Source organism: Sparus aurata, chromosome 2 (assembly GCF_900880675.1).
Source record: "Sparus aurata chromosome 2, fSpaAur1.1, whole genome shotgun sequence".
NCBI classification, from domain to species: Eukaryota; Metazoa; Chordata; class Actinopteri; order Spariformes; family Sparidae; genus Sparus; species Sparus aurata.
This window is the reverse complement of record NC_044188.1, coordinates 20,595,337-20,613,858: the sequence shown is the minus strand read 5'-3', so window position 1 is coordinate 20,613,858 and position 18,522 is coordinate 20,595,337. Positions and strand designations below refer to the sequence as shown.

General features: G+C 39.8%; 1 protein-coding gene across 1 annotated transcript; it reads right to left on the bottom strand.

The window, feature by feature from the left end:
• Window positions 1-1,670: 1,670 nt before the first annotated feature.
• Window positions 1,671-17,135, bottom strand: LOC115595598 (transmembrane protein 255B). Its single transcript, XM_075488196.1, is given in 10 exon segments — window positions 1,671-2,166; window positions 2,169-2,240; window positions 3,876-3,980; window positions 9,980-10,139; window positions 10,255-10,340; window positions 10,460-10,540; window positions 12,626-12,715; window positions 14,140-14,202; window positions 15,247-15,386; window positions 16,814-17,135. Coding segments are annotated over 10 exon segments (936 nt in total). The 5' UTR covers window positions 16,878-17,135; the 3' UTR covers window positions 1,671-2,091.
• Window positions 17,136-18,522: the final 1,387 nt, after the last annotated feature.

Here is an 18,522-nt window from a genome sequence, read left to right as displayed (position 1 = left end):
GTGTGGCTATGGAGCTTCTGCCTCTGACGCAAAAAAACAGACAATGGAGTATAATTTGTTTTTTTCTATCGTAAAGTGCCCAAGAAAGCGGGTCATAAATTGAATAATAACAAATTGACGATCTTTGCCAGTATAATCTTTAAAAGCTCGTTAAATCTTCTTTTCCATTTGCCTCTAGAGGTTTTCATAGAATCCCAAGTTCCCTGAATTTACTGACTCCCTGCACAAAGTGTCGCTCTGCGCAGCCATGTGCACATTCTAAAAACAGTCTCACCAGTGAATGTTCCCCGAACATGTAATCGTAAGTTTGGCCGTTCTTTATCCAACATCACTGGTTTGCCATCATGACACTGACATAAGAGAATCTTACAGCTTTGTCTCGTTGACTGCAAAACCTCACCCGACTCTCCATCCTTCATGGCGGAAGGAGTAGAAAATGATTAAATCTTCATTTTTGGGTGAATTTATCCTTATAAGCAGACTGTTTTATTGATTGCTGCCTTTTCATGTTTTCTTAAATGGGGAATGCATCCATGAAGTTGTTCATGTTGCAATCACAGCACTGTGTCCGACACTCGCTGTCTTTACGTGGAAGTCAGGGGAGACCGGAGAGAGGTTTACAGGGGGAAAGTACCCCGAGCTTCTCACAGAGCTGGCGTCCCGTCAGTCCTTGTTATTCTCAACATCATGTTGCCAGACCTACCTCAAACTCCTCGGTCTCTGCCATGTAGTATTTTGTGTCTTTGTTGGCTTCTGCATAAACCAGAAATAAGGATTAAAATAATGAATCAAACGACCAAGAAAATATATTATATCAGCAGAGTGTCAACCCAGCACTTCATCAAAATGTTGCAGCGGGATGAAAAAGCAAATTGAATTCAAATGTTCGACCACTTGGTGCTGTGATTTTGAGTTGAGTGAGCCAAGTTAAATTAAATGGAATCATCCAATGTCAGAGTTTATAGAGGACACCACTGTAAATATGAAAGGTGAATTTCAGTTCAGTTTCATATCATTATCATACAAAAATGTGTCTTTTCAAGCTTATTTTGTTTCACCTAACACGGATACACAGATCAGCCACAACATTACAATGACTGAGACAGGTGAAGTGAATGATGCTGATCATCTCGTTATAACACAGTGTTCTGCTGAGAAATCTTCAGTTCCTGGAACTCATGTGGAAGTCACCCACCCCGTCGTGGCAGCGGCCCCCCAGCACCCCGCCACACTGGAAGAACTTCCCAGGAAAGGCAGAGGGAATAAGAAAAAGAGCTCAAAGTGCTGACCTGACCTCCAAAGTCCCCACATCTCAATTCAATTGAGCATCAGTGGGATGCTCCAGAGCAAGTCCGATAAATGGAGGCACCACCCCACAGCCCACAGGACACCACCAGAGTCCTGTGTCCATGCCTCGATGGGTCAGAGCCACGTCTCATCCAGTCCTCTGTTGGGCCTCAATGGATCCAAGGATGACCGTTCCTGATCAAACCTCTTTTTCATGCTGTACTGGAGGGAATAAAGGTCTTTTTTCTGCTAGAATAGAAGCACTGGAAGACAAAATCAGCTCAGTTCAGCCGAGCTAAACCACAAAGACTCTTCCCTATGTCGAGACAGTAAATAAACTGTAAATGCAGGCTATAGATTCCAGTAAGGACAGCTGAGGCCCGTCGTGTTCATCTTTTATTCATAAAAGTGAAGGTTAACAGGAAGTGTTTCCATGTCAGTCAGCCACGCTAGCAACACTTTAAAAAGGTACATTTCACGTGTTTAAGTGTTTGCTCTTGCGTGTGGCTTCACTGCTGTTTGTGAAAGTTAGTCAACACCTACAGACCACATTTATTACATTTCATTTACAAACATTTAACAACTTAAGGCCTTTCTGCTCTTCAGCAAAAGCAAAAGCAACGTGTATGTCTTCAGGGAGCTCTTTCCACGTCCAGTTTTATATTTTTAGAAAACAAAATCTTCATATTTCTGCATAATACACTTAATAATATATGATATATAACTATATGTTTATCACTTTCTGTTCTTTCTCCATACTGTATGTTCTTTAGTCATTTTGCGGTTGAACGCTGCCGGTGGTGCTCAGGCAGAGAGGCCGGGCACTCTGTATGAAGGCAGGCTGGTCAGCGGGGCGAAGGGAGGAGGGCTGGAGTCTGCCATGGAGCTGACGGTGAGGGAAAACTCTGTGAGGCTGCTGTCCCGTCTGCTGCAGGAAAATACATCGAGGCTCCCTGGATGAGATGGACAGGACAGGAAAGAGAGAAACAAGTAATATATCTTCTGTGTGAACTCTTTTCTATGTTAAGACTGAGTCCTTGTGTTGCAACTCATCCAATATAAATGATGAACGATGAAGGCTAAAATGTTTTTCATACAATCAGCATTTGGTAAGATTTAGTTGAAAAAAAAGATTAAAAAAAAAACCTGCCTCAAGATCTCACATATTCTGTCAAACGGCTCTTTTGGATCAACAATAAACATTCACACTCCACCTTTGATTAGCTTCCACTGATGTGGAAAAACTGGTCTACAGCATTCCTGCTGCTGAACACATTTACAGCACTGACCGAGACTGAAATGCTGCAACCAATTAACTTGATCAGATGTGGGTGGTCAAGTGTGGAGCCCTCGATGATCTTTTTTTCACAGTTTCTGTTTGTGGAGAAGTGAATTTTAAATCCTGAATTTAAGGCACTCCTTTTGGAAAGTACTGACATTTTGTTGTAAAACTGCTGAGTCACTGTCAAATCGACTGTTTGTTAGCTGAAAAGGGTAGCTGGAATGTTATGTAGTCTTTGACGTGAGCAGAGGTTCAGACTGTCCACTCGTAAAGATTAGATGAGTTAGAACGTATCTTTATGCCGATGCCAGTGCTGGACCGACTTTAACTGACACTAAACTGCCTCTGAGTGTGGAGTCTTGAATGCAAAACAGGGGCTGAAACAAAGGAATGCTTTTGAAGTAGCAATAGTAAGAAATGTTGAGTTAGCGTTAGCAGCTCTGATGTGGCGTCAGGAACACAAAATGCTGAGGCTGATATCAGTGAGATTAAAAAACATGCCTTTACATTGGACTGGAAGCTGCATCATTACCTTTGAATCCCTCGTGTGAAAGCAATTTGAATCCAGAGCAGGAAAGGTGATAATATAGTTATCGAGCTGTAAACTGAAAATGAATTACAACTTTGATTTCAGTAACCTTTTCTGCGATACTTTAATAAACAGGCAAAGTGTTCCTAAAGCTAAACCAAATGTAGTTTTCATCAAATAACACTAAGTAATCTCTTAGTATTAATGACTTAAATTTGGATAAAACTAATATTTTTGTCTTTTTGTATCAAAACTAAACTAACTAAAAAAGCAAAAAGCACCACTGATGAGAGCTTTTATTTTGGAAATAAGAGGTACCACAAGCACAGTGGACATCTCTGCAACACAGAGCAAAGACGTCTTTCACATGACTTCAGCACTGTTGCTTCTCCACGTTCTTCATTCTGATGTAGCTGAAAGTTGACGCGGCCCCTGTACAGTGTGTAACAGGGAACATCCAATGTCAGGCTCACATGGAGCGTCTGAACTCTGTTCTGAGTTCATATTTAAAGAGGTGGGATATATATGCCATATCAGTGGGAAACCTTCTGGATGTACTTTGTTTTCATCAATCATGGTGAAAACACTTTTAAGGGCATTTAAGGGATGAATGTTGGGTGGAGATGTGGAGGTTTGAGTGGACTGCATGTCTGTAAGATTCAGTGAGTGCTGAAAAACGAGGAGAAACTAAACATACACGTGTGTACTTGTGATGGTATCTTTTGCTGGTGTGTGTGTGTGTGTGTGTGTGTGTGTTTGTGTTGACCGCATACTGACTGGGTGGAGCTGGTGAACCGTGTGTGTGTTGGCGTTCATCAGCAGAGGAGCTGTAGGGGAAGATGCTGTGCTCTCAGAGGGCTCGCTCACAGGGCTGCTACTCCTCTGACACAAAACAAAGAGAAAACACACACGATATTATTATGAGCAGCATGTCCTCTTTGCACACAGGAAAACAATAAAACAGTCACACACTGATGATTTACGGTAGAGACTGATTAGAGGCAATGATGACAGTCTGCTTCAGGTTTATTTTGTTTACATTTCAAGTGTCTCATCTCCCAAAAGAGCAAGAGGCCAGTCGGTCCCATCACAATTAAAACATGTCTTTTATTTATGGCTTTACAAACCTAAATGTGAACCTGTGGATCTGATCATTTAAAAATGTCACCTGGAAGACTGCAATATGCAAAATCAGTTCAGTCACACACACTGGTATCAAAGAACTGGTCATTTACAGCAAACTGTTTCACCATTATTTCAAGGCTCTGATGTGTGAGGGAGACAAAACCACAAGTACATGAGACTCATCTGAAATAACCAAAACTCTTCCAACTTGGGCAGAATTTGTGTTCATGTTGGACTTGATCGCTCACATTAAGTGTTTTCCGTGTTTTCAGAGCATTAACATCAACAGAAACAGTACCCAGGGAGGTGGTGGTAATAGTGATGGTGGAGGAGGGAATGTGGCAGCAAACTTTGTTGGCATGAGAGCAGAGTGAACAGTGAGAGCGTTCGGGTTACAGTGCACACCTGCATGAAAATGACTAGACATTACTAGTCAGCCCGATCACCACAGTAAATGCTGGCAATGTTTCTGAGAGGTCTGGGTGTTGGAACTGCGTTTCTTTAGTTTCAATGTTACATTGTGACAAAGCTGCGTATACGCTCTGGTTAGGTCTAGGCAAAAAAAAAACAACAACACTTGGTTAGGTTGAGGAAAAGATCATGTTTTGGCTTATAACTATGCAGCTTTGCTGCCACAAACACAACTAGAAAAAATCTTGTTAAAATTATCCAGTAGTTTCACACATAAGTACCCAAAAGTACCTAAAAACCATACTTGAGTAAAAGTAATGATATCCTGTTAAAACATTACTTTGCTGAAAGTTAAAGTTACCAAAGCAAATAGTACTTGAGTAAAAGCCTTTAAGTATCAGATTCTAAATGTGCTTCAGTGTCAGCATGTCATCTGCAAAGTGACCGAAGTTACTGAAGTTATCAATTAAATAGTGGAGTAAAAGCAAAGTATTTGCCTTCTAAATTGAGTGGAGTGGAAGTATAAAGTAGCAGAAAAGAAAAGTAATCAAGTGCCTCAAAATTAAACTAAAGTACAGTACTTCAGTTAATGTAAAGTTGAATACAGTCTTGAGCAGCGGCCACTGGCTTGTCAACCCCCTCGCCTGTAACACCGTCCTCACCCCTCCATCTTATGACTTGATTGTCAGCTCATGCACATGTAGTGTGAAGACGACATGTTCACAAATTTGTGGTTTGCACAAATGTAAACGGCCAAATATTTAATTCTGGTGACTGGGCTGCAGCTGGCAGCCAAACAGCTGATGGTGGAGAGTGAATTAAAAACAGCAGAGGCCAACCGGCTCATCTTCAGCACTGTGCTCCTTCTGTTAAATGTGCGATGCGGAATCTTTCACAAATCATCGACACAATATGGGAGTTGCCTCAATTTCTCACGTACTGGAAAGGCGCGCAGTGAGTGACGAGCAGTCTTATCAGGTCATTCTAGTTATGCAGCACACATTCTTTCTTGGAAATAAAGCATTAATGAATCTAGAACCTGTTGTTTTGGTCTCAATTTGGGTGGTCTGTCTGTCTGCAGCGCAATTCGGATTAAATACAAAACTGTTGGAGGCTGTAAACCCATAAACTTTACAAACTGTTAGTTTCCCTGTCTTTGATTTAATCTACTGCAGCAACATGGGCTGAAAAAATATATTAAACATCTGCAAAACAATTAATTTAAACATTATCATCACAGAGGTATGTAGCCAGATAATCACTTGCCACACCTACATTTCTGGAAACTGGAGGGACTCTGATATCAAAGTCTCACACAGAGTCAGAAATCAGAATACATTCCTACAGTGAAAAAACTGACGTTGCACCTGATTTAAAGATAACAGAGGACTAAGTCTGTTCAGTGAATCTAATCCCTTTATCATCATTATTATCCTGTGTGACACAATAAAAAGGCTGTGTGGTCTGCTGGCGGTGATCTCCTGAGTTTCACTCAGGCCAAATCAGATCAAAAGTCCAAGTTCAGTTTTTCTCATAAGCAATTACAGTGAAGCAGGCTCTGGCAAAGAAATTCTTATTCTCATAAAGCTCTTTAAAGACCGTAACATTGCTGAATCTTTGGTGTTTAAAAGACTGGCCACCTGTTGAAGATTGCTCCAAACAGGATTCATTATGGCCAAAGCGGAGGTGAATGTTGGAACAGTGTGAAGCTGATTTTGTTGGGTTTTATTTTAGCTTCTGTTGAGTCTGAATGAAGTTTGTTTTACAATGAGTTAATGAGGCAATTAAACCTGTCCAACTTCAGTAAAAAGAGAGAAACTTGAATACGGGCCGGGCCGGGGCTACCTGGTTAGCGTGCTAACATCAATAGACATCTCTGCAACGCAAGACATTCAGTAGAAGTCCTTGACATAACATTAAAACTGTTATTTCTTAACATTTTGTTGATATGTTAGTTCATTTATTTTCATGTTTTAAGCTTAAATTGTGGGAATATCTTACAAATTGCTACTTTAACTAGGCAGGTGGTGGAAGCAGTTTTCAGTGCTGATCTACAAGTCACATCTGTGGGATAGTTGAAGCTGCTTTAGGAATCCAACACCAGTCACATGATGGTTTTGCAAGCTGGTAATTCATTGTTGCAACTCAAAACCATGTAGAGGGGGTGTAGACAATGTAGTCAGGTTATGTCGAGCAAGGGAGGTTCAATATCCAAACAATAGTAAGTGTTAACACTGTAAAGTCTTGTGAAAGTGATCGTGCTTAAAAGGATTATAACAAGTAAAGTTGTATAATCATTTTGAAGTTGTTCAAGCTTTTCAGCTCATACAACTTAAATTAAATTAAATTACTTTTTAAAGCAAAGTCAACTTTAACAATGTTCAGCCAGGCTTTGCTCATTTGCCAGACGAATAAAAAAATAACGTTCTTCATTTAGTGGTCGGTGTAGATAAAATGTCAGATGTGAGTGAACAATATCACTTGTATGCTCCAGAAGACATGAGATTGTTCATCTGTCAGTCCAACAGTCCAAAACCCAAAGATATTACATCTACCAACACAGAAGAATGAGAAAAGAAGCAAATATTCGCATTTGAGAAGCTGGAACCACTAAACTTTAGGCAAAAAAAATAATAATTTGAATATCATATTCTTTTCTCTTCCATCAGTCCTGTTCTTGTGGACTGAGTAACAACCAGACAGTCCGTCTTGGTGCAAAACCTTAAGATTTCCCCAAAAAGTCAAAATGAATTCAATCCAAACTTCTAATGAACTGAAAACCCAACAGTACCATGCATGATGACGATGAAAGATTACGGTTATGAAGATTATGAAAGAAGTTAAAAGACTATATCAAATGGTGTTGGAGTCTGTAATTAGAGTCTGGAGGAAGAACGTCTTTGACTTAGTGTCTCTGAAGGTTTTACAAGCCGAAGCTGCAGGAGGAGGAGTGTAGGAATGCTTTTGATAAACCTCACTGATGGAGCGGGATTTATCATCTACAGACAGCCGTGGGTAACCCTGCTGAAACACACTATGAGGCCATGCTTTTACAGCAGGGAGGTGGAAGAGAAAGAGAGAGTTCTGGCTAGAATATTGCATATACCTCGTGTGCACAGAACTTCTGATGCTATAAAACATGCTCGGACCAAGAGAGATAAGGGGGAGTATTTATCCAGGCAAACCTCCAGCCTGGTACACTAAAGCACTGTTGCAACCTTTTACCAGTTTAGTGTTTCTGATTTGGCGGTGACTGTGTTCCAGCCATCAAACCGCTGCATGTGAAGACTCCTACGCTCAAATCAAGGCAGCATGTGGTCTCGAGATCATCTGGCTGAACCACATTTTGCAAATTAGATGTAGCTACAAGGAAAAACCTTGTCATGGATCAGAAAAACAATATCTGGTCACGCTCTGTGTTCCCACCAAAACTTATTTGAACCAATCCTGATTCATACTTCCAAGAACTCACTCATCAGTCCCTTGTATGCATGACGTCAAATCTGATAACCCACCAGGAAACAAACAACAATGTGAGACCACACAGTCCATTGAAGGAAAGAAAATTGCAAAGCACACAACATGTGGTTTAAAATACATCCCAGCTTAGTAGCATCTCTGTGAAACTGTGCTTGAATTACATTTGGTTCGCATCTGTTTCACCAACTGGCTCGATCTTCTATAATGCTCAGTAAATACACAGTGAAAATGTCTGGAACCTGCTGCTACCAAACATGTGACTTATAAGTCGACTGACCACGCTTATGATCTGCAGCCATAAGAAAGTTGAAAGAGCAGTTGTCTTCAGTCTTTATGCTATAAGTCTGAGTATCTAAAATAATAGCTGATGAAGTCCTTTGACTTTAAAATCTGTACACAGAATAACGTTTTTGCTGTTTTTTTGTAACCATCACTAAACGAGTTGGAATGAACTTCAGTCCTCTCCTGAGCCCATTGCTTTCTCACTGACGGGTCCGGAGACATAGTTTACGTTGCACCCTGAAATCTGTGCACAATGAATCCCACATTGTAGATGGCTCATGGATGAAATCCTCTGTACATCCCTACGCTTCTTCGGTGCTTTCTTATCCAATTTATCTATGAGCAGCTTGTGCAGTCGAACAATAAGTGACAGAGGCTTCAGGTCAGGAAGGTTAAGGCTTAACCTGTGGTTTGATGCTATCAGTTTTCACTGGCAGACATCAGATTTACATTATACCTTCTGGCAGTCATTTCAGTTTGATCTGCAGTTCAGCTGGCTGTACACTACTGTTAAGTGTTTTCTCCTGAATAAAGCTGTAAAACCTAAAGCATCTGAACCCAGCTCCTTCACCCTACACAGAGTTCAGTTGGACTGTTGATCTGCAAAATACTGTCAGCAGCTCGCATCCAGGGAATTTGAAAAAGTGGGTATAAGTGTTGATTTGTTTTATCTATTTTGTAGAGCTGCAAAGTGAAAGACAACATGCAGAGCAGACCAAAAAATGTTTTCTGCCTTTCAGGCAGTGAATGTAAAGCAGAAGGCAAAGACTAAATGTTAAGAAAACACAGGTCTTCTTTGACCTGTTAAATGAATATGAGAGCCAGCCTTTCTAGCACAGTGTGTGAAAAAATAAGCCAGTTCTTAATAAGCCAAAAACATTCATATCCACCTGGTTGCCATGTTAATTTTGCAGCCAATCAGTGTTGGATATGATAAATACCTGTGACTAGTGCAGAGTCATTTGACCGAATGCCAGTTGTTGACTGAGCGAGGCAGCTTGATTCGCCAGATCGTGATCATGAGATCTCACAAATCCATCTTGCTTGGCTGCAGCTGTGCGCTTGTGCCCAAACCATGGTGGTTGAACCAATCGGTGTCTTATGAGGAACTTCTGGCAGCTACGGGCATGGTTTAGGTATGCAACCACTAAGGGAAGCATCTAGTTTGTTTATAAAGAGCAAATGTGGCACCTCAAGAGGTTCCCAGAGCTGCAAAAGCCTCAGTGATATCAGAACTGGGGAGCATATTTCATTGAAAGATTAGCAAAGAAGGCTTTTACTCTTCAGTGATCTGACTGGTTAGTTGATGACAGACAATGATAGACCGAAGCATTTTTTGAAAGTGCCTGCTATTTCCCGACAGTCTGTAAAGACAACTTCCCAGATTGTTCTGTTAAACAATCAGACGCATCAGGTTAGCTGATTGCACTCATTTCCACTGAAGACAAAAGCCAGATGACTGTAGATGTCATCCAGGATGAAAGGGATTTTAATCTTAAATGTACACAGCATGTCATGTTCACACACTATACGTATCTTTATAGGTATGTGGCTGAGTCTAAGTCTGTGTATGTGTATCTTACCAAGTTCTTGAGGCTGCCCAGCACCGCTGTGGTGAGGATGCCTGTGAAGAAGGCCACGAGGTTCAGGCCGGTGAGCGTCCAAATGAAAATGTACAGAGTGAAAACTTCCTCACAGCTTTGTACTCCAACAAACTCATAGTAGTTGCTGAGGTAGCCTCCACTGCAGAACAGAACAACATCTTCTTTTATAGCAGATGATTGATTAATTAATGATGAAATGGCAGTAGTAACAATACACTGAGATAATATCATAGGTAGATGATGCTTCGTCTCACTTGGCGCAGTTGTACAGGTCGCAGCAGTAGCAGGTCCCACTTCGCACAGTCATGTTACAAGACTCTGTCGGATTCCAGCATGTCACCTGAAATAGACAACGCAAATTCAAAATGTAGTCTCACACACATGAAGCTAGCCCTAACTGTAATTCAGCTTGTGATAACGTGTGTTAGTTGGCAGACAAGTTAAACAACTTTTACTCACAGAGGTGTAGAAATTCTCATAGATGTAGCTGCTGCCACTGCTGTAATACTGACATCTCCCTGCCTTCAGTGGACGCATGTCCTGGCAAAAGTTAATACAGAAAGAAACATCATCCACAGGGTTTCATCTCAGAATAAAACACAGTCAAGTATCAAAAGAAACTGACATTTACTGCACAAGATCATCCAGATGGTTCATGTCTACGAGTCACTAGAACTCTTTTGAGGTGAAGGTTGAGTTTGGAGTCGATTTGTGATCAATTTCCAAAAGTACAAATATTGTTTATGGCTCTTTTGAATTTTTAAAATAAGGTTTGCTTCACTGTAAATTATTCATATGGTAAAAGTCACAGTAATCACAGCTGTTTTTGTTACAATTTGAAATATTTTATGAGAGTCAACATATCAGAATTTGTCAAGGTTGGAACAATGAAGTGCTGGACCTAACTTCCATCATTGTCCCTGGCATGATGTTAACTTGACCTACAATAAGATATCAATGGTTTATATTCGTTTAATTGCATGATGTGTTGAGTCGTTGGTTAGACGATGATGTTATTGTTGGTTTGACATTGTTGTGTTATGGGACCCCCCGTTGACCTCTTTAGCATCGAAATTTACTACACTGTGAACAGACTCACTCAGTAGTTTTGAGAATTTATTCTTAAAGGGAGGTCTGCAGTCATAACTCTTCTGTGTACTGTGAGCACAGAACAGTGTTGTAAGGAAACATTATATCATGTCACATTTCACATGAGAGCACTGGAGCCATTTATAGTTACAATCAATCAAAGTCTAGTTTGCATTTCCCTAATCTTTTTGGAACACTACACTGCTTGTTATTCTATTTTTAACTTTGCTTTCATCATGCACAGACACACACACACACACGCACACACACACATTATGGCATGTAACAATGCAACGTGGTGACCCACCACCAACCCACCAGTCCCAGTTGTGACCACACTTAGTAAATGTATGTCAAAAAGAAAGCCGAAAATAATATATATCATTCTATGGAAATAATATTACTCGTATAAATCAGGCACACTGGGCCTTTGTCATACGTTGACAGTTTGGTTAGGTTTAGGAATACCTGAATACCTGACGTCAATTAACATCTTAGAATAACTCACTGTTGACCTTCACTTTCACACTGGACACGAACAGCGGCCTCCTGGGTGAATGCTTTACTTTCATGACCCTACCATCCGTCCTTGACTCTTCCCTGTGTGGAAGCGTTGCTCTTTATACGACTTCATCTGACTTCCTCCTGCTGTTTTTTGCTGTAGTAATAACTAAGACCACTAGATTGAGCCGCCTTACAAGAAATGTAAATATAGTTCGTAATAAGCTGCTTACAGAGTCGACCTACACAGGCATTTTTTTTTTCTGATGAGGAGAGGCTGGAAGATTGATACCACTCTCTAGTGTGTGCTAAATATAAAACTACAGGAACTGGAATTCGCACCAATCAGAAGTGACAGATTTCATAAAGATCAAAAAGAAATAATACATCATAAGTAAATTGGTTTCAGGTATTGTTAAGTAAACTAATCAACAGTTTGTAGGACTCAAGATTTTATTCTGTGTAAGAACTTGCAAGAAGTCGTAATTGTACTCTGAGATGGTCAATCAATGGTTATTTCTCTCTATATTAGAAGAGGGAGTCCATCTGCCTTTATTTTTGAGGTTGGAAACAGAGATTCAGCTTTGCTTTTTAACCTGTCCAAAGTTTTTTTAGGGAGGCAGCTCCGTATTACCATCAGTCACATTCAGTAACTCTGTGTGTCATCAGAGGTCTGAACGTAAACTGAAAACACTTCTGCACTGATGGTGTATCTTGGTCCCGTTTGTTTTCTCACGTTATACTTTTACAACTGGTTTTATTTATTTAATTTACTCGGTCAGACCACAAAAAACAAAGCTGGTGAAGGTTATACAGACTGAGCTCTAACTTGTGGGAATTTTTCAGGGACACAGTTGTGTCAATATTGCCAAGAGAGTGACGGCAGGCCAAACGGCTTTCCAGGTGGATCAAAGTGAACCAGCACAGAGGTCTACTATTGCTTCACAGACTTTATTGCTGCTTTGTTTCATCACCCACACAGTGCAATCTAGTGTCTAGTGTTACAGTATACACATGCAAGAGCAGGTAACTCACCATGTTTAAGACAATACAGGCGCCATCAATCACCAGGCACAGAAAAGAGAAGATGATCCCGAAGCTAAGGAATACAATGGCAGCCGTCAGCTGGAGGAGGAACAAAAGAGAAAAGTGTAAATGAGAGTATTTCCACTTAAAAACCTTTAAAAAACAGATAAAAAGTTGATGATATTATATTCGATTGAGAGTAGTTTCACAAGAATGCAGCTTAAGGCTGAGAAAAAGTTTTTTTTATCTCTTTCCAACAGATAAAAGTTTTGTCTGATATCAGTCTCAGGACAGAAATATGATACGTGTTATTTGTTTAAATTGCAACACTATTTGTACACTTGTAACACTTTGTAACTGACGGCCTCTGATTGTGCGGGATATCTTCCTTAATTCCTGCTCTTAATCATTCAGTCTCATTTTTTAGCATCCTGGCAAAATGTCATCGGTGGAATAAATTGAATAAGACAAATGAAAGTTCCACATCCTTATCAAAAAACCGTGTGGATAAAAACATGATGCCAAATCCGAGAACCACAAGATCCAAAAAAATACCCGATGCAAGTCTTCTCCCATGCCCCTTATGTCCCTCATGAAGACTGTTATTAATGTTTTTTTAGTTAAGCGAGATTGTTTTGACAGCGTGGAGTCACTGCCACTATATCAGAACCACAAATGTTTGACCGAGATATGACATCTGATATATGGAGAAAGACCTTTGGACAGTTAATTGAGTCGGCATTTAGAAAATAAGACGATTACAGCAGGCACGTAGTTCACCGACAACTAAAATGGTTCTTCTCGACAAAATCAAATTAACCTGCCTAATTTCCTTAACCCAAACTGTGAAGCAATACTTAAGTTGATATCTGATTTAATGTAATTACATACCTCCCAAATAGTTTTTACTTGGAAAACTATCTGTAAGTGGTGGGCAGGTAAGATCAGTCGATGTATGCTTCACAAATTACAAAGGCTGGGGAGACACTGTGATGTGAAAGGAATGTGTGTTGACGGATGGTAGATTAGACTATTGTACTGTTTGCCATTTATTTCCTCTGCAGATGTTTACTGTAGCAGGACGGATATCCACATGCAGCAGTTAGTGACAGAATCACATAAATACTATAGTCTGTGCTATACGATGGTTATGTCAGAATCTCACGTACAGTATATGTCTGAGCTCTCAGTTCTCTGGGATTCCAGAAGCTGTTCATTAATAAAAGACATATTATTCAGTCTAACCTATGTATTGATTGTTTTCTAAGCCCCCTTCTCATTGATGAATATAAAAGTCTCTGGTGTCACAAGTGGATGGCCACGAGCTGTCCGCTATCTGTTGCAGAGAAGCGCCACTGATGTCTGTGCTGACATACTGTTTATGTTTCTTGGCCAAGAAAAACTCCTTTGCCGGGTAGGGGCTGGGTTTGCACAGGGAAATCATGAAGAAAAAATATGACAGGGAAGATGGATGTGTGTGCGTGTGTCAGATGAATATATATAGGGGGAGCAGGAGAATATACCAGCTGTTTACGGTTTTCTTCCAGGAGGAGCCCCAGAAGTCCCAGGAACGAGCCGAGGGTCAGCTGCACAGAACATAATACATTGAACACAAAAAGAAATGAAAAGAAATGTGATAAATTTTCATCAGAACTGTGACACTTTGTTATGGGTTGGTTCTATTCCAAGGAAAATAAAACCAACATTAGTGCTTAACAGCAGGCCATCCTCATCAGAAAAATATAAGGCGACTGCGAAAGCAGCTTATAATGACCCATGTTGACGTTTCTTTTTTAGCTGTTGACCGTCTAGTGGCCGTGGTCATTTCGATGCAAGCAAAAGAGGGGGTCAGGCGAAGTTGTACTGAGAGTCCACATAGAGAGGAAGTTGTTGACAGATGATAGGGTCAAAAGAGCACAGGACTCTCACCAAGAAGACAGCTGCTGGTGTCCAGCGTGAAATCAAAAGTCAAAGCTGAGTTATTTAACTTACTAATGCAGTTAAGTTGCGTAAGGCACAACGTAACTGAAGTTTTGTTCATAAAGTAGGTAAGTTTGTAAGTGGAGTTAGTTATTGAAAGCCAAACTGCTATGCTGAATGATAATCGGTGAAGCCAGAACTTTTACTAGCCTGAACTGAACCAAACTGCTAGCTTAGGACGAACGTCTGGTACGCCTGTTGCTGGTAGACTGCAACTAGCATGTTGTTTCTGAGAATGGTAATATGTTGTTTTGACAAAATCAATGCATTCAATCATTAAGGTGCTAGGATTTGTTGCTGAACAGCTAGAGCTCATAGGTCCATATGGTGCATGTAGTATGTTTTATGTTAATCAGTCTTGCAAATGTGAAATAGAGATGTAAAACTGATCATGACTCAGCCCAGAAGAAACTGATTTAAGGTGGATACAATTCAGGAAAAATGTGCCACTACTTCTAGAAGACTGTTGAAGTTCTTCCAGGTTCAAAGTTAGAGGGAAAAACTTGAATGTCAGCCAAGCATCTGTCTATCACTGCAGGAAGGGCTCATTTACAGGACTGTCAATCATTCATTTTATCATAATATCATATCTATCAGCTTACTGAACAAATCATGGCAGAGAGTTATCAAGGGACTTATAACCATCTTACGATCACTCCAGATGTGTATCCAGACACACTCAGGCTCTCTGTTCGGGTTGTTGCGTAGACTCCCAGCACCACCAGCAGCAGGGACAGACTGAGCATGCCCAGCACCAGCCACAGGGCTCCCCTGACTCTCACCATCGACTCTGCAACCCGCAGAGGAGAGAGAAACCCTCAGTCGTGTCATATGTCATACAGTTCAGGTTAGGACGAATTAAACACAATAAACTTGATGGCTGACTGCCTGCCAGCTGTGATTCTCTTGTCAGGAGCCTGCATATTTCTACTTTAAAATCAGCATAAAGAAAACAAATCTAATTTGAAATGTTTGATTTAACTGAATTATGAAAACAACATCTCAACCCTATGTCTCTGTCTTGTTAAGTTTAAATGTCAAGAGTGTTTACATCTCAGGATACTGAAACAGTCTTTACGTAGGTACAAACTGCTGTGGACAACTTATTGTATTCAGTAAGTGCTCTTTAAGAAGGAAACATAAAAACATATTCGTCCCTTTTTTAAACTTGCTTGACAAACAACAAATATATCAACATCAGTGAAAACCACAGTATTTTTCCTCCTGTCTTCTTCATTTACTTTAATCCATCAACAATTTATCTAGTCGACAAACCACCAGAGCCCAAACTGTACAAAGAAATGTTTTTTTAACTCAATAAACTCTGTATGGTCCTTTATCGTTCAGCAGCCCATAAACTGCACAGTACCTGCACTGCACGATTTTATAATGCGTGTGTTCTTTTCAAAGCTATAATAACAATGAAAACGCCAAAATGTCAACACATTTGTTATAAAGTGTAAGCTGAGACAAAAACCTTCAATCCCGTTTATTTTGTGTCTAACGTGCCTTTAAACTGGTGTAGAGATCCTGTTGTTAGAAGAACTAAATGAGGGAAAACATCATAGTATAACCTGAGGGTTTGTTGTACAAATATTCTAGTGAAACTGTGAAAATCAAAATGCGACTGTTTATAATATCATCGCTGTTTACTCAATATTGAATATCAGGACATACCAACCCTCTGGCATGTGCATACAGTCCTTTGATTATTACGAATCTATAGTAGAAATACAAATTGAGGCAGCAGAGCAACATTCTATAAGCCAATCAATAAACAGGATCATTAAATGGTCAAGTGTTTCATTTTGAAATTATTCGGCACTCTGGGGAATTTAATGAGATGCAGACTTGTAAAAATACAAAATTACACAATTACTGATGCCAAAATGAGGCTTTTGTATGTGTCGCTCATCTTAAACATACCTGTTTGACACACTGTAGAAGATAAAGAACTGACCCACTACACCTTGACCTTTATTTTGTTACCGGCTGAGAAAAGTTTGTAAAACAAGGCAATGAAAATCTGTTTCAATGTCAAATGCATGCAAAATGAGCCATGTACCAGCCCGAAAACGAAATGATCTAGGCGACATTATCAGCCAATATTAGGCTGAAAGGAAACAAATCCAAATAAATGCAATAAGTTCAACAGGTAAGTAATGAAAGTAACCCTGTACCTGACCACATCACCACCTCCACAACCCAGTGAATTACCTTTTGCTCTGCTCCGTGGCACTGGTTTGTCCATGCCCGCTGCTCCCTGAATCCTTGCAGTCATGATAGATCCTCTCTTTACCTCTGACCAGTACAGGTTTCACTTCAGGCTCACAAATCTTCTCTAAATCAGTCCTGAGGTCTCCTTCAGTGCTGCATTCAAGGACAGTAGGAAATGTGCGGCTCCACTGCACTTGAGGATGTATAAAAGCAGGATTGTCTTCGCAAAGTCTAAACATTAGACCCCGTTAGTTGCAGATTAGTGTGTTTAATATGCTGCTGCAGCAGAAGGGGTGGGATGTTGGATGTGCCGTATGTCTCCTGTTGATCAGTGGGAGTTTAACTGTAGGCATTGCCAGATTATTGGGTCCCTGTTTTAACCCCTTGTTTGTGCCACTGAAATGTGTTCATCATCTATCTATGATACAAATGTCTTTGCTCAGTTATGTGCAGTGGTTTACTTAAACTCATAATATAAGCACAGATGTGAAATAATGAAGATCCTAAACTCAGGGGTCCTGAGGCTTCAGCACTCTTAAAGGCTCTTGTCCTGCCAGTAAATTTAAAGTTAAAATTAAAATGAGCACAAAACAGGTGAGCAAAAGTCATCAACTTGGATTCTTGCACATTGAAGACTGTGTGATGACTGGTAAGTCTGTTATTTTGAGAGAGTCTGACACATGAGGGGGAAAAAAACATTGTTCATTTTTCTTATAGCATTTATTTTCCTTCTGACGTTTTTTTTGTACAATTGATTTTAAATTATGCAAACATTTTATAATGACCATCATTAATAAATGGTCAATTCATGATTAATCAAAACTTTAGACAATAGGTATTTTACAGTTAAGAAACAATAAAATGCTGTATAAAACTTCATTGTAAAGTTAAATCTGATAAATGGTTTATAAGGCATTAAACTGTTTGTTTACAGGAAATTAACTATTGACCTCAACAGACTTTAAATTAACCATTCATTTGTGATGATTATTATAAAGTGTTGTCTAAGTTTCACAAATAAATATCAATTTAAAATATGCTTGTAGAAGTACATAAAATGCTACAACTGAGTTCCTTATTTTGATTGTGTTTATGAGCACATGCATACATGTTACATTTGATATCAGCGTCTTACATGAAACGGGTGAAAAAAAAAACTAGCTCAACAATGAGAAATTGCAGAAACAAAATTCTATCCTAATTAACACTGTAACAGTAACTGCATGTATGGATTAACTGATCATACAGGTTACAATTAGACTGATGGTCTCCAGGTATAAACGCTTTCCTAATTCAGATATATGTATATAAAAAATATATATATTTTAATAGATATTTCACAGAACATTAATCATCATGTGCAGTCTGAGAGAATGATAACACTAATCCAAACATGTCAGTGACATTTTGCTAAAGAGTTTATCCTTTGGTCTTAGACATCCCAGTCATCGTGGTAATAAATCACATACCAGCTGGACATAGAAGAAAACTCTACATATAACGAGCCGGGGGAAATTTACAGTGGAAAAAAACACTTTTATGGAGCTGACAGACAGGCTGATACATAGTGAAACAAGGAGTCGGCTCTGCAGCCCTTCCTGACAGTGATTTAGTGAAGTGGTAGTGACATTGGACCCCCAGTGGGAACATCAGGCCAAACTAGAAAATCACAGATGATTACATACCTCAAAAGTGTCATTCAAGAGGAG